This window comes from Gallus gallus, chromosome 8 (genome assembly GCF_016699485.2).
Source record: "Gallus gallus isolate bGalGal1 chromosome 8, bGalGal1.mat.broiler.GRCg7b, whole genome shotgun sequence".
NCBI lineage: Eukaryota > Metazoa > Chordata > Aves > Galliformes > Phasianidae > Gallus > Gallus gallus.
The window spans coordinates 5,777,061-5,792,818 of NC_052539.1; the positions used below are offsets into that span (position 1 = coordinate 5,777,061).

General features: G+C 57.5%; 1 protein-coding gene across 14 annotated transcripts in view; it reads right to left on the reverse strand.

The window, feature by feature from the left end:
• The window catches only part of CACNA1E (calcium voltage-gated channel subunit alpha1 E), an 84,804-nt gene extending 69,519 nt beyond the window's left edge, over positions 1-15,285 (reverse strand). For 13 of the 14 annotated variants that reach the window (XR_006930820.1, XM_025153110.3, XM_015290487.4 and 10 more), the window contains exons 1-2: positions 15,223-15,285; positions 4,809-5,232 (exon numbers count right to left, since the gene is read on the reverse strand). Coding sequence is in view for 13 of the 14 variants with exons in the window: in XM_025153110.3 (XP_025008878.1) it covers positions 4,809-5,206 (398 nt within the window). In the remaining variant the exon portion in view is untranslated. Of the gene's footprint in view, positions 1-4,808; positions 5,233-14,983 lie in introns of all 14 variants that reach the window. The other variant, XM_040705019.2, reaches the window with a different exon arrangement.
• Between the last annotated feature and the right edge of the window lie 473 nt (positions 15,286-15,758).

Genomic DNA, 15,758 nt, shown 5'->3' on the forward strand with positions numbered 1-15,758 from the left:
CCACCGGAGCGGTGCTACTCATCCCACCTCTCAGCCACTGCTCGTTAAGCTCAAGGTTAATCACTCCAGCCTGGGTGACCCTGGGTCCCCAAGCATCCTCCCATCCCCACGAGGCATTCCCCAGCACCCATCTCCAGCTGGCACCTGGGGGTGGGAGTGAGAAAAGCCAGATGCCAGCAGTGCTGCCCAACCCATGTGCACCTCGCTGCCTTCCTCCTGGCCCCACGAGCAGTTGCACCCCTTACCTGGACACCCCGTACCCAGGCCTTGATCTCTGCTCTGCTCCGTATTCGCCACAGCAGAGCAGAGCGCAGGACGACCCCGTTGGGAGCCTCTCTCCTGTTCAGATGGTGCTAAAGGATGGGATATTTATGAGAAAGCAGCTCCTTAAGAGAAGATTGAAAGCAAAAGAAGTCCTGGCAGTGCCAAGAGCTGCAGGCTCCGCTTCCCAGGATGTTTATTGCCTCTCTCAGCTTGACCCTCACCCCAGCACGCCGGGATCTGTGAGTCAGGGAGAAGCAAGGCTGATGCCTACATGATTCAACCCGGCACGGGGACTGGGAGCCAGCTCTGTGCCGGGCTGCCTTGAGTTGTCAACGAAGCGAAACCAACACAGGGCAACGGGGTGATGGGGGTGGGAAGGAGCGGGGTTTGCTGCCGCGTACGGCTGTAGGGCAACAGCGAAACGCGAACCTCCTCCCTGCCTTCCCCCCTCACATCAGCATCAGGAGGCGCAGGCTGCCCATTCCCCTGGCAAAGGCCGGAGCCCCCCAGGCTGCAGCGTGCGGTGCGGGGATCTCGGAGCTCCGCTCCGGCATTGCCATCTAGCGGCTGCTGGCCGCTCCCCGCCCGCAGAGCGATGCGATACGAGCATGCGGCGCTCCGCCCGGCGTCGGGCTGCGGGAGGAAAGTTGCACGGAACCATAGAATTGTTAAGGATGGAGAAGACCTCCAAGATCCCCAAGTCCAACCTCAGGCCATCCCACCGCTGGCCGTGCCCCTCGTGCTGCGCCCAGCCGCATTTGGGGGTCACATCCCTATTGCACGCCCTCTGCTTTGGCAGTTCTCCTATTAGAAAGAGGCTCCTGGCATCGTGATTTCATTATGCACCTTTTTAAGCAAGGCTTTAACTAGGCACAGAGGGGGGGGGGGGGGGGGGAATAAGATCAAATGAGGACTGCCTCCGTTGCTCTGGCCAAATTTCAAATTGGGACTGGGTAGCTCTGACTCAGAAACATGTTTATAACCATGCAGGAATGGAAGTTTTTTCCAGGAACAGATTAATTACCTGCAGGATTAGGAAGAGACGTCTCTCCCTTTGCCAGAGCCTGCCCAGCCCTGCAGCCCCACAGCTGGACACAGCCCTGGGGTTCAGGCTGGCACCCCCTGGAGGACACCGCTCACCCTACCCACCCACCCCAGCACTCCATCACCATGTCCTAACCTTACCACAAGCATTTCCCTAAGACTACCCAGCCCAGGACATCCTCAGCCCTGCCTGTAAGAACATCTGACAGCTGATGGGCAAAACGCAGCACGAACACATTGCACTGGTACAGCTTGGCACCAGTCCTGCTTGAGTGCTTGAGGTGCCTGGGGTGCACGAGTGCCCCAAAACAACCTCTTATTTACCTCCTGAAGTCACTGAAGGGTACAAATACAACACCGAGCCTTGAGGTCAACTGCTCCCCACGCTGCGCTGCAGTGGGACTGGAGCATCCCATCCATCAGATCCGCCAACAGAGGATGCTGTGCATCCAACAGCATGCTGAAAGGGTTAGAAGAGGTTTAAGGCCAGCCAAGAAACCTCTGGTCCTGAGCACTTACGGGGATGCAGAAGCTGTGGGATGCTTTAGGGGCTTAGTCTCACCCAGCCACCAGCAACACGCAGCCTTGGGTCACGAGGCTTCGCAGCTTGGCTGAAGAGCCCTGAAATAATTACTCATTAATAAATTGCCTGGAGTGTCCTGCTGCTTTATTTAGCCTGGCAAGTCGGGCTTTAATTGGCATTCGCAGCTCTGGCTGCTCCAGGCAGGTGCAGTGCAATCCCCACACCCAGAGAACCACTGCCCACCTGCTCCTGCCCTTCCATCAGGTCTGAAGGAATTCCCACCCCCTTTCCAGCCCCAAAACCCCTCTGCATGACTCCTCCCCTTGGCCAATGGCAGCCTGCACCGGCCAGTGAGCTCTACAGCTGATCCCCTCCCAGGTGGGTCCAGTTTGGAGCATCACATTTCCAGAGAGGTTGGCTGGGGGGAGGTGGAATCACAGGGAAAAGAATATTAAGGAGATTGGATATTTGGGAATGGCCATGCTGAGGGATGGGTGTGGGTAGCATGGGGAAGGGGAGATGGGAGAAGGAGGGAGGGAGGGGAAAAAACCTCCCCCCGCCCCCAGAAAGGCAGGTGTGTGCTGAGCACCCCGTGCACATCCTTGGATCCCAGCAGGCAAACACCATGAGTGGGATGGCTGAGAAGCCTCCTGCAAATCATGGAATCACAGAATATCCCAGGTTGGAAGGGACCCATAAGGGTCACCGAACCCAACTCCTGGCTGCGCACAGCATCACCCAGAAATCAGACCATCAGCAGCCCAGCCATGAATGAAACTGGGCCAGAACACCCAGCTCCATCCCTAAAACAACAAAGCGGGGTGGCTTTGGTAAAATCCCATTGCCTGGATAGGAGCCAGGAGAAGGTGGAGCTGCTGGTATCCCCCAGGAGCAAAAAACCTCAGGAGCTGGGAAGGATGAGCTGAAGGGCTGTGACCCACATGAGAGAGCTGAACACGGCCAGAAAGCAGAACGGCGTTCACAGCAATGTGGAAATGCAATTCCATGCAGGAACAGGAGAGGCTTCGCAGCGCTGCCTGCATGCACACCGACAGGGAATTCCTGCAGGGTGTGCCCAAAGCCAGGCTCCGAGCGCTGCAGGGAGGATGCAGCAGCGTTGCCAGGACACCGGGTTCATCCCGGGTCAGAGAACAGCCCCCTGCCCTGCTGTGTGCCCATAGAGGCCTGGGGACACCCCTGGGAGGGATGCGGTGCTCATCTGCTGCTGGAGGCCGAATTACCATAACGAGAGCCATATGGCATTGCCCCAGGCAATGAGACAGCGCATCCACGGCTCATTCCGCTGCCTGCACTGCTGCTCTTGCAGGGTAAAACAGGCGGGGAGAGTCATCCTGAAGCCATCCCAATGCACCTCAAGTCATCCTATGGCAGGAATGCTGCTGGTGCCCCAGGGGTGCCCGCACCCCTCCATCACCGCAGCCAATGAACCTCAGGTGGTGCCAAACGGCAGCAAAGGGCCCTTTGTCTCCTTCAGCACCAAGGAAGAAAAAGAAATGGGAAAAGAAGTGGGTTTTGTTGGTAATCTGGGATGCAGAGCGTGCATCTCAGATTGTCAAGATGTAAAGAGCCACTGCGAGCTGCTAGCAACACCCTGCGTGTGTTCACAGTTTATTCTGTTCTATTTGTCCCAGGGAAAATGCACAAAGCCAGAGCTGCGGCCATGGAGAACCCCTCAGAGGTTCCACATTTGCTTGCTTGAAACAAAACAGAGGGAAGAAGGGCAGAGCACCAGGCTGGGGCTCTGGAAAATAGGATCTGGTGACTGCCTTGGGCTCACATCCCTTGGGATAGAGCAAAGGAGGTGGAAGCACCATAAATCATAGACCCATAGCCTCACAGAACTATAGAACGTTTGGGTCAGACAGGACCCCAAAGCCCCCCAGCACCACCCCTGCCATGGGCTGGCTGCCCCCCAGCACAGGCTTCCCAGGGCCCATCCACGGATGAGGCACTCACAGCTCTGAGCAGCCATTTAAGACTGGAAAACACCACTAAGATCACCAAGTCCACCACCAACCCAACCCCATCACTGCCCCTCTGTGCCACATCTCCACGGTTCTGTAACACCACAGGGGTCGGTGACCCCACCAGTCCCTGGGCAGCCTGAGCCTCTGCATCACTGCTCTTTTAGAGAAGAAATTATTCCTAATACCCCACCTGAGATGCCAAGCCAGACCTTGCAGATGACAGCCCCCAGAGCAACCCAATGCACGCCCCACTGAAAATTCAATCTCAGGGAAAACGCATCACTACAAACAGAATTATAGATAAGGAAGTTGATTTGATTTTCCTTCTCCCCCTACACGCCATCCATCTCGTTTTAGAGAGCAGCCGCAGCACCTGGGCACATCCCCATGGTGGGGCCACGGATCCACGATCCCCAGAGCCTTCTGCGTGTTCCCACAGCACAAAACAAGGAGGGAACCCACCCCCAGGAGTCGCTGTGAGGGCAGACCCCGTGCCGGAGGGCTCCGGGTTCCCCTCCCTGCGCAGTGATGGATCTGCAGCCATCCCCATCCAGGCAGTTAATTAGCGAGCAGCCGTTGCAGCAGCTCACGCCGCCAGCCGACAATTAACGAGGCCATCCCTCTGCTTCCTGCCTGCCCATGATTTATTCATCTGGCAGCTCCCGCAGGGCGCAGGGGATAACGAGGCAGTGCGCTCACGGAGCCCATATGTCTGTGGGTCACCTCTGGCAGCGCCTGGACAAACAGCGCCATCCCCAAGAGAGGGCACAGTTGGGTGTCAGCAGGACAAGGTGCCACGCAGCAGCCACTCCCGTAGTTCTGCTGGGCAGACACAAGTGAGGACACCCTATGATGTCAGTGCAGCACCACATTACCTCTCCGTCTCCAAGAAACCGCCCTAGAAGGTAAGCCCGGTGACACCGACTGCTCTTTGGGGTGACACCGCTGTGACCACTTCTCCCACCCCAACAGCCCCATCCACTACTTACTCCCACTCCTTCCTCCTTGCCTGCGGCGTGCTCTGCATCTTGTGTGCCTCGTGTGCCTTGATGATGTCCCTCTGCTCAATCAGCCCTCCCCGCCGGCGCTTGATGACATCGGGGCTGATGGGGACGTAGGTGCCAAGCCCCAGGTCCAAGGCGCTGCCGCTGTCACCGTCAGCATCTCGGGGTTGGTAGAGGGCATCGAAGCTGGTCGCACGGGAGACCAGCACCTCAGCCAGGCTCTGGGGCTCCAGCAGGTTGCAGGACTGGGTGCTGTGCATCAGGGCGAGTCGGTGCTCGCGCCACATCTCCTCCTCGGGCAGAGCCAGTGCGTAGTGGGGGGATGCGGCCGGCTCAGCCGCCCTGCCCGGGGCGCTGACGGAGCACGTGCCGAGTCCGAGCATCCTGGGAGCGGGCACAGCTCATCACTCTGCAGGGCACAAAGACAGCGGAGGCTCAGAGGCATTCAACCCCACAATTCCCCCCCTTCCTCCCAGAGCATCCGTGCAAGTTCCATTTCTCCTGGGCAAAAACACAGCGGGGTCACCCAAGCTGGGCTGGGACCCAACTCCTAACCAACTTCAGGGTGGGTATTAGGGAACATTTCCTCTCCAAAAGAGTGATGATGCAGTGGCACAGGCTGCCGAGGGAGGTGGTGGAGTCACCATCCCTGGTGGTGTCCAAGAACCATGGAGATGGGGCACTGAGGGATATGGTCAGTGGCAAGGGTGGGCCGGGGTTGTGTTTGGGGATCTTAGAGGTCTTTTCCAGCCTTAATGATTCTGTGATTCTCACATTGCTTTCCCCACTTACGCTCCTAGTCTGGCTGCTTTGGTTTATCACTGCTGCTCCACATCCCCACTTTCTTCCAGAGCATCTCTTTAGGTACTGGGAAGGAAGGAGGGCAGGTGGCTTTCTTGCACACAACAAAACAAGCCAGGGCCGCAGCAGAGCCAGCCCCAAATGAGAGGGCTGCAAGCAGAGGCCCCATGCTTGCTTAATCCATGCACACAATGAGCTCAAGGGATGCGTTCCGTGCCCTGGCCTCTCCTGAGGCTTGGAGCCGAGTGAAAAAGATCAAGCGGTGCCATCAAATGAAACACCGAGGAAGTCGGAAGAAATAAATAGAAATAATTAGCTGTGCCTTCGCCTGGCAAACAGGGCTCACGCTGCCAGGGGAACGAGCCCCGTTCCCTTCGGAGAAGTGACAAGCAGAGACGGGAGGATGCCAGAACATTTTGTTAAGGCGAGCTGACGAGGCTGCGCGCTAACGAGGACGCGGCGCCGAGCATCTGACAGCCGGCACCCGCGGGAAGGTGGTCCCTGCTCCAGCCTGCAGCTCCCCTGAAACAAACCCACCTTCTTTTGACACAGAATCGGCTCATGGGAAAAGCAATGTGCTCGCTCACACGGCTTCTGCTGTGTCGTTACAGCCCTGCCTCCCACCAACCCCAAGCCCATGGCTGGCTCTGAAAAGGGGGAAATCCCCCTGCAACTCGCCGTGAGTGGGTTAAAATGGGATGCAAACACCTGGAAGGCGAAAAGAGATGCTCGCTGCATCCCTGACCAAAGCACGTATGAGGGGCTCCACAGCAGGGGTGAACCAGCCGTGGTCTAAACAGCCCCAGGAGAAGATCAGTTAATGACGGTTAGTAATTAAAAAAGCCAAAGGAAATGGCGTGGGCAGAGAGATTATCAGCACTGCTTGGGGGAGCCATGTGTCAAGCTACTGCAATCAGTTCCCTGGGAGATTTGGGGAGAGGAAAGAAGAGAAACTGGAAGAAATTAGAGGAGAAATTAGCTGGCATTCCCAAAGATGAATGGCCCAGATCCTTTGTGCTCCCTCAATACCAGGCGCTCCTGCTGCCTAGCGCGAGTCCTTATGTTCATGGCACGTACCAGTTACCAGGAAATCAAGATTAGAGCAAAGTTGGGGTGAAAGCAATGAGTGTTGGAGGGTTTACTGCTTGCCACTAACACAGCGGAGCCATCAAGGTAGAACCACGGCCCTGGACGCTGTGCTGAGTCACCTGCTGGCACCCAGCTGCATGCCAGGGTCTTAGTGCATGGCGACACATGAGGACACGTGGGGACATGGACCAAGAGGTGGGGACACAGGGCCTGCACTGCACTTGGAAAGCCGATGGGGATGCCAACCCCTCAGGCAACTTGCTGCCAGATGGCTTGACCCAACCATGGAATCATTAAGGTTGGAAAGACCACTCAGACCCCCAAGTCCGACCCCAACCCACCCCACCATGCCCACCGACCACGTCCCTCAGTGCCACATCTCCACCGTCCTTGAACACCCCCAGGGACTGTGACCCCCACCACCTCCCTGGGCAGCCTTTGCCACTGCATCACTGCTTCTCATTCAAGGTTTCACCTCAAACTTCTCAGCCAGGTTAAGGCAGCAGCAGGGTGCACAGGCTCTGCAGGCTGTAGGCTCTCATACCACACTTCACTTTTCTCTTCGTGGCCAATTAATTACACAACAGCAACGAGTTCCTAGCAGCGCTGATGACCTCTACTGAGGACATTCCTTTTTGGGGTATCTCGCTGCAAATGTTTGCATTGCAGTGGCAGCGATCAAACCTTCAGCCAAGTAACTGCCTCTTACCTTAATGACTGCACTCAGTGCACAAGGAGCTCCGTGAGTCCTTTGCAACCTTTCACCACACCTGCTCGTGTTTAAGCAGCAATACCACCATACGTCCCCTTTGGGAGACTTCCCATCCCACCTCCTGGGCAAGCAGAGGGAAGAGAGGGTGACAGGAGGAGCATGCAGCATCAGACAGCAGCCAGGAGACACCTCAGGGCCCAGCGAACCCACAGTGGGGTGGTGGCAGCTATGGGTGCCCACCCTACAGCACCACTCCCAGGGACTCCACTCAGAGGAAATCGCAACATGGAATCATCTCATCCCTCCTTTGCGGGCAGCTGTTCCACAACCCTGCTATTATGGATACAAGCATGCATCAAGGCGAGCAGCTCCTGCAGAGGGAGGGGGCGAGGGGACAGCAAGGTGTCCCGGTGCACGGGAAAGAACCACACAGGGATAAGCTACGGGGCACAGACAGGCAAGCAGTGATTTGTGGGCAGTGATCTGTGGGCAGCAGTGCTGGGAGCAGCGTGCACACAGCCAGGGAGCGTGCCCTGAGGAGTTTGCTACCCAAAGAAGGGCACAGATGGGATTCCTCAGGATAACTTCCAGCTGTACGCAGCGGGCCGGCATCCAGGAACACGAGAAGCAGAGAGCAGGCTGCAGCCCCAACACCCCCTAGCTCCCTTTGCAGTGAGGTTGACCTGCTGACTCGAGACGGCTCATTTCACACAGGCAAAGAGCTCTGTGTGTCACCAGGGTCCCCACCACCCTCCTCCTAACACAGGCAAGGGAGAGAGGAGCAGGAGCTGCCAGCACAAGCCAGGGTGCGTTCGGAGTTGCTGCGCAACAGGAAGGGAAGGATTTGGAAAATAAATAGAGCAGTCTCCCAGGAGCGCTGCTGGCAGGGCACAGCTCCCTGCAGCACCTGGAGCAGATGGGAACATGGGCACAGAGAGTGCTTAAAGTAAATGGAGGGGAGAGCAAGGAGGCGTGAAGCCTCCACTCTATGGCTTCCCCAGTAAGCTCTGGGGAAGCTATGCGATGGGGTTGGGCGGGACGGGCACACAAACGGGGGGAGGAGAGCATCCCATGAGGAAGACCTGCCCCCCACTGCTAACAAACCCAACAACAGAAGTAACAAACAAGTGTTTAACCTGGCAAAACCAAGGAGGAGAAGTTCTCGCTTCCCGCGGCGCCTTCGCCGAGGTGACTCACGCGCCACAATGTGTGTCACTGCTTAGCAGAGCCACAAAGGCAATTAAACCATCATGCAAACATCACATTCACTGCACACGGAGTCACAGTACCCCTGAGAGGTTAAAACAATGGGATGCGCTAGAGGTGAGCAACGGGGGGCTTCATTCTTTGGTTTTTAGCCTTCTTATCATTGCTGAAAAGGTCTCGTTGTTCATGCATGGGGCTCTTGCACCCATTGCACAACGAGGAAGCAAAGGGGATGGAGAAGGTGTGCCCAGCCCAGTGCCAGCACTGGTAGTTTGCTTCCATGGGAAGCAAGCAATGCTGACTCTGGCAGCCTCCCTCCCCCTCTCCCTTTGCCCGCTTGCTCCTTCCTAAATAGTTTATAAGCATCGATTTTCCCATGCCACTCTTGTGCTGGCTGCCTGCAGGCTTCGGCACGCTGCTTGTTTACAGACAGGTGAGTAATTAGGCAACTCTTTCCCCAGTGCCTCGCATAACCCTGCCCCAATAACCCTGCGGAAGGCCGCTGTTCCAGGTCCTGGACACACCAGCAGCGTTCCTGGGCGCATTGCCACACTCTCCTCTCCACAGGAGACCAAGGGGACATGGGACTACTCCATGCTCCCAAGCCATAGAGCTCCCAGCAGGGCAGTACTGGGGTGCTTTACCCATCTGTATCTTGGCTGTGAGATGCCAAGGGGCCTCCAAGTCAACAGTGCATGACCACCAGGTGGGAATCCAAGCCCTGAGCCACTCAACTCCAACCGGGCTGTTGGGGCACCCATGCGCACCCACACCCTGCTGCCCTTTCTCACTTGCGGCTGCTTTCCACCATATTTTGCAGACCAAACCAAAAACCCAAAACACTCAGTTACAAGCTAAGGGAGCACTCCACACCCTGGGAGTTTTCCCAGGGGAATAAACCAGGACGGCTCCGAAAAGCCCCGTGATGAGGACCACGGTGTCTGCGCCGCCTGCTTGAAGCGGCTAACGGAGCGCATCCATCTCCAGCCTGCTACTTCCATCTGCCAGCAAAAAAAAAACGTCCAACACCAGAGTAGCAGTGATAGATTTCTGAAGCTGCTGTAGCAAGAACAAAAAAAAAAAAAAAAAAACCCCGTAGTAGAAAAATCTTCATGCCATCTCCCAGGAACTCCTCACTTTGTGAATGCCAAATTATTAAATCAAAAGGAAGGAGGGGGGGGAAAAAACGCCCTTTCCATAGCAGATTGCTGCCGTGTTTCCTTTTAAAAGCACAACAGAATCTATGCTCCCAAAGAATAACACTGTATGTGTTCCCAAAGAGCAACACTATCCATTTTCCCAAAGAACACTGCTCATGTTCCCAAAGAAGAGCACTGTATGTGTTCGTAGAATATCACAAAATAATGTAGAATATCACAGAATGGCCTGGGTTGAAAAGGACCACAATGATCATCCAGTTCCAACCCCCTGCTATGTGAGGGTCGCCAACCACCAGACCAGGCTGCCCAGAGCCACATCCAGCCTGGATGTTCCCAAAGACCACTATGCTCCCAAAGTAGAGCACTATCCACTATTGTCGTTCCCAAGGAGCAATGCTGTCCACTTTTCACGTGTCAGTGCTTCGCATTTAGCACTCATTTGGGTTATTTAAAGTCTGGAGGAACACCAGTGCTTTGGGATGCAGGATCATGGGGGCTCCCATCAGGTCCTGCACCAGTGCCCACCCCTTCTGGAGTGATGCACCAACCAATACAGAGCCTGGAGTCTGCAAGGGGGAGCTGGGGGAACCTCAGCCCCCACAACAGGGCCACTTCCCATTAAAACAAGACAATATGAATCCCTTCCTTCCCACCTCCTTCTCCTTCATTGATCCCCAAAAGTTTCAGAAAGCAGAGGGAGATCTGACAAACTGAACGCAAGGAGTGCTGACGCTTTCCAGCTCCTTTAAAAAAAAAGCCCATAAACGATCATTTTTACATCTTTCTGTAGCCTGGTGCGATGCTTCCAGCTCCTTAGCTGGAGGAGAGGTGGCATGCTTGGCAAAGAGTCCTCTCTTTCCTTTTAAAGGATTTCTCCAGGGCTGAGACCAAAATCAAAAAGGGAGCAAAGGGGCCAAACCCCAGGCAAAGATACTCACAAAGTAACACGACTATTAGCAAGAGCACAGGAGGGGGCAGTGACCATCCCTGCAGAAGGGCACCTGTGTTTTCCAAGCACTCAGCACCACCTGGAGCAGAGCCACCTGACCTCAGCACCCACCCTGGAGCTCCATTTCCCTTATTCTGCTCTCCCCTAACCTCACAAAGGCCCCAGACAGAGCTCAGTGCCATTACGCCTACCCCCAGAGCCCATGGAGGGGCAAGGATGTGATCCACATCCCCAGCTCCAGCACCAGCCGAGCACTACAGCTGACGAGAGCAGGAGAAAAAGAGATATTGCATGCAGGAGAGCTCCGAAATTAAAAACAGAGAGAGCGGCCTTCGGGGAAGAAGCCTGGATAATGAAAGCATTAATTCAGAGCTCTGTTTCTCCTCCAGCCACCCAGAAGTCCTAAGGACGGGTGGATGGCTGCAGGTCCACGCCATCGCTGGGAGCACCGCGGTGACAGCCAGCTCTCAGCACACCGCAATAACTGCAGGGTCTGGGTGACAGCGCCAAGGGTGGCACTCCCTCCCACCCAGCAGCACATGCTGGGCACGCAGGGTGGTGGCAGACGGCGCTGGGAAAGGCAGGGAGAGGAGGGAGACGGCACGCAGAGCAGGTGGGAGCGCCTGATCCCAGCCGGCAGACACGCTCCGATTCAGCTTTGCTTTTTATGTCGCATCCACCAGAGGAAAAACACGCCTTGCAGCCCCAAATCCTTCACACTTTCAGCTCGCTCCTCCAACATGCAGCACACGGTGCTTCTGCCCTCTCCTCACCCCCCTGCAAAGCCGCCCTGCTGTGCACCAACAGACCCTTCCCTCGTGGATGCGGTGCCTGCAGGCTCTGTGCCATAGAGCTGCACCCTCTGGGGGGGTTTCTCCTTCCTCTCTCAGTTTGGCACCCACGGCATCACTCAGATATAGGACGCCAAGCACCCAGCAAGGAGAAAGGGGAAGGAGAAAGACATGGAAGGATTTACACATCCATGTAGAGATGGGGATCCATATGAGCACAGCTCAGCACCGGGCCCTGGGGAACCTGCAGACCTGGGCTCTATAAATACCCCCTGTGCCAGCAGCACACTGTGCTCACAGCCCACAGTACCGGGCTCAGCATCAGCAGGGATGTGTTTTGCAAACAGATCTATTTCTTTTCTTTTTAATGTTGCTTCATAAGGAGCCGATCATCCCACAAATACGGCTGTCTGGTGTGGCAGAAATGAAGCTGGGGGGGACCCAACAAGAGGAAAAATCCCTGTGTTGAATGGGAACACCTCGGTGCTGCTGCTTCCCTGCATTCCAGCTCCAAAAATGAGATGGACGGTAAGAGGAGCCTCCCCTGGAACCCCCCACACTGCTGGGCTGATCCAGCACACGGAACAGAAGAGTCACCCAAACTGTTGCTCAGTTAATGACAGTAATTAGCCGCAGTCTTGAGTGACTCCCATTCATTCCAGCATGCTGTTCCCCGGCGCACGCGACTGCAATTAGAACTCACCGCGTGGTGAAGTTGGACGTGGCTGAGGACCCCTGGGTTGCTCACTGCTTGTAGGACACGGCTCAAAGCGGAGCTCCCCGGCCTGCCCAGAGGCTTTGCAGAGCACAGGGTTGGATCTGTACCTCCCAGTGCAACTCAGAGCTGGGGATCAGGCTGGGAATGCAGGAACGGGGCTGCTGGTAGGGAGATGCTGCTCACACCTCAGAGCTGGCTTGGTGCTTACAGCAGGCACCAGCACTCAGAGAGTTGAGAATCCACATGGAACACCTGAGATTCGGTTGGAAGGGGTGTGCTCTGGGACAGGGTGCAGGAGAAGCGGTCCCTCCTGAGCCAACACGTAGCACAGGACAAAGCTCAAAGGGTTTCCTTTGACCACAGCGTGTTGCTCCTTGCCCAGCCTGACGCAGCACTCAGAAACCTCTCCCTGTTTCGACATCCCTGGGATGTTCCAGCAGCGGGGAGCAGGAAGGAAGGAGGGGATGGCCGTGGGGAGCCGGCCAGGGAGAGAGGGAGGAGCAGGAAGGGGGTTTGTGGGAGCACCAAGAAAAGCAGCACGCGAGGGATGCAGCACCGGGAAGCCTGACTGGGAGGTTAATTAAAAAGCATCATCCCCAAGGTTCAAACAGCCGCCTCCGGTGCCGAGGGGCAGCGTCCAACAGGGCAGCAAAGAGCATTGCAGCCTCCAAGCAGGGTTGCCATCTGCTACCAGTAGCACTAGGAGAGGAGCAGCCCAGCAGGGCCAGATTTCTTCTTTCTGCCAGCTGTTGTACCCCAGTGGGATGGGGAGAGGAAGAGCACCGGGATGGGTTTCCAGTCCTCAGCTACACGGGTCATAGGCAGGGTACAGCTGAGCCTGCGTGCAGTACACCCCAATCCCACCCATACCCCTCAGAGGACGGCACCTCTGTGTGCTCAGGAATGGCCCCAGCCTCCAGCCACTCACCTCAGGCTACGAGCATCCTCTCTGCCATCTGCACCCCAGCCTAACTGCAGTACACACAACACCCAGCCACTGTCACCGTGGTGCCGCTCGCTGAAGTTTTATGGGGTCACCGCATGCAGTGTCATTGCTAGCAATGCCGGGGCAGAGAGGGGATTGTTTTCTCCCTCCAGCTGTCACTAAAGCCATCAGCGTGGCTGTGTGTGAGTGATTCACAGCCGTGTATGAACAGCCGGTGACTCAGTGCTGGATGCAGTGGGTGGGCGCATTGACTCAACGCGTCGCGGAGGGGTCCTGGGGGGGGTCGGGCAGTGCCGGCCGGGAGCTCCCCCACGTGCTCAGACCTCGGCATCCCCAGCAGCGCTGGGTGGAGGTTCTGTCTGCACCTCGGTTCCAGCACGCGCAAAATAAGTGGAGCCAGATGGGCAACACTCAGCATCTCAACTGGAGGTGAGTTTATGCCAGCCTGTGCGATGGCCGAGGGAACTCCTGGGTGCTCAGTGTGCATCCCAAAGTGCTGGGAATAAACTTTGCGGGAGCTCTAGGACTTGCAAGGAGCGAGGAAGCTCAGCTAGGCAGACGCAGGGCTCAGTGCTATGGGACACCCCGCGACCACCTCCTGCACCCCCTAAACCCTGAGACACGCAGCCAACGATCCACAGCCCACCCAGAAAGCCACACTGCAGCAAGACCCCAAAAACACCACCTGAGGGACCCCAGCCCTTGGTCCCCCAGCAGCCTGCTGTGTGCCACACGTGCTCTTCAAAGAGGGGGAGCTGAAGGGACCCCCTCCAAAAGACATTCCCATTTGGACAGCACTCAGTCTCCAATGGGGGGGTGACGCTGCTTGGGCCCTGCCAAAGATGCCAGCAGCAGAGAAGGCTGCATGTGCACGGTTCACCCTGCTGACAGCACCTTCCATGTCACCGTGCCTCATCCACCAAGCAGCACCAGCCAAGAGCATCACTGCATCCTACAGCATCCTGAGCCCAAAGCTCCCCATCCATGGCACGGCCCGTTAGCAGTCAGGATGAGATCTCCCACCCAGGGTTCATGGGGCATACAGAGATGCCAGGGTGGGAGGTGAGATACAGCTGTGTAGGGTATCCCCCCCAGCCAGGCAGAGGCACCAGCACCCAAACTCACGCTGTGCGACTCAGAGCATCCGGAGCTCTACAGGATCATGGCAATGCAGCACCTCGCTTTTGGGGACCGCTGCTCAGCACTGCCACCAGCACCTCCTGGGAGGGGGGGGACAGTGAAAGACAGGAGGGCCTGCTGGGGAGATGAGCCCAGGGGCTTCAGTGTGGGCTGCAGAGCCCACTCACGGGGAGGTACTGGGGGTGGATTTCTGCCCCATGCTGGTGTGTCCCCCCACCGGGTGCAGGGTGGGCTCAGGCGCATGGGGTCAAACGAAGGGCCCGGGACCCCCACATCCATATCAGCTGCTCAGCACATAGCAGGCAGCCAGGACAGGGAGATACCCCCCCCCCCGCCCCCCCCCCAGTGTGGCAACCCCAAGGCAGGGGGGTGGCACAGCAGTGAGACCCACAGGAGCTACCTTAAGCACACGGAGCACCCCCCTTCCTCCCCCCCCCCCCCCCCCCCCCCCCCCCCCCCCCCACAGGCAGGCTACTTTAACAAAAACTTTCTCAGTGTGGGGCTTCTCCCTGCAGAAAAACCCTCCAAACCCACCGAGCCACCCCCAGAAAAATACTTAACCCCCACCACCACCCCCCCCCCGCGCCCCCACCCCGCGATCCCCCACGAGTGGGGCCGTGCCGGGCGCTCCCACGCGTGACCCCGCACCTGTCCCAGGCTCCGTCCCTTCGAAGCGTGGAAAAATCCCCCCGAACCGCGAGCATCCCCGGCCGCCGGGCTGAGACAAAAGCCTCGGGAGAAGGGAGGGAGGAAATGTCCACCCGGAGGAGGAGGAGGAAGGCGGCTCCCCGCGGGCAGCTGGTGGCTGTCCCCAACAGGTGGCAGAGGGAGCGGGGACAGAGCGGGGACAGCGCTGGGATGGGAGAGGGGAGCCGACGGGGGCTCACCTGGGGCGGGAGGCATGGCTGGCTCCGGCTGCGTGCTATGCCCGAGGCATCGGCGGTGCGGAGGGAGAGAGGGAGGAGAGACGGCGGAGAGGGGAAGGGAGGAAGGCGAGAGGGAAAGGGGGGGGGTTGGGGGGGGGGGGGAAAGCGAAATTTGAAAAAAAAAAAAAAAAAGAGGAGAAAATAGAGACAGTTAAAATCTGTCTCCTGCCCACACAGTGGAAAAGAAAATTCTGACAATCGGAGAAAGAACTCGAGCGCGCACACACACACACACACACACACACACAGCGGAGGGGGCAGACGAGGGATAACAAAGGAGGGAGGGAGCCCAGCTCCGCCAAAACACAGCCGGGGCTGCCCCGGCACATCCCCTGCGCGCACACCTCCCCCGGTGTGCCCACCTCCCGCACACACACCCAGCGGCAGAACCTCGCACCCCGGCTGCCCAGGTGCAATGGGACCCCCTCCGCCCCACACCGGGCTGGGGAACACGCGAAGCTCACGCCGGTGCCCCCCCATCCCATCTTTCTATGCTC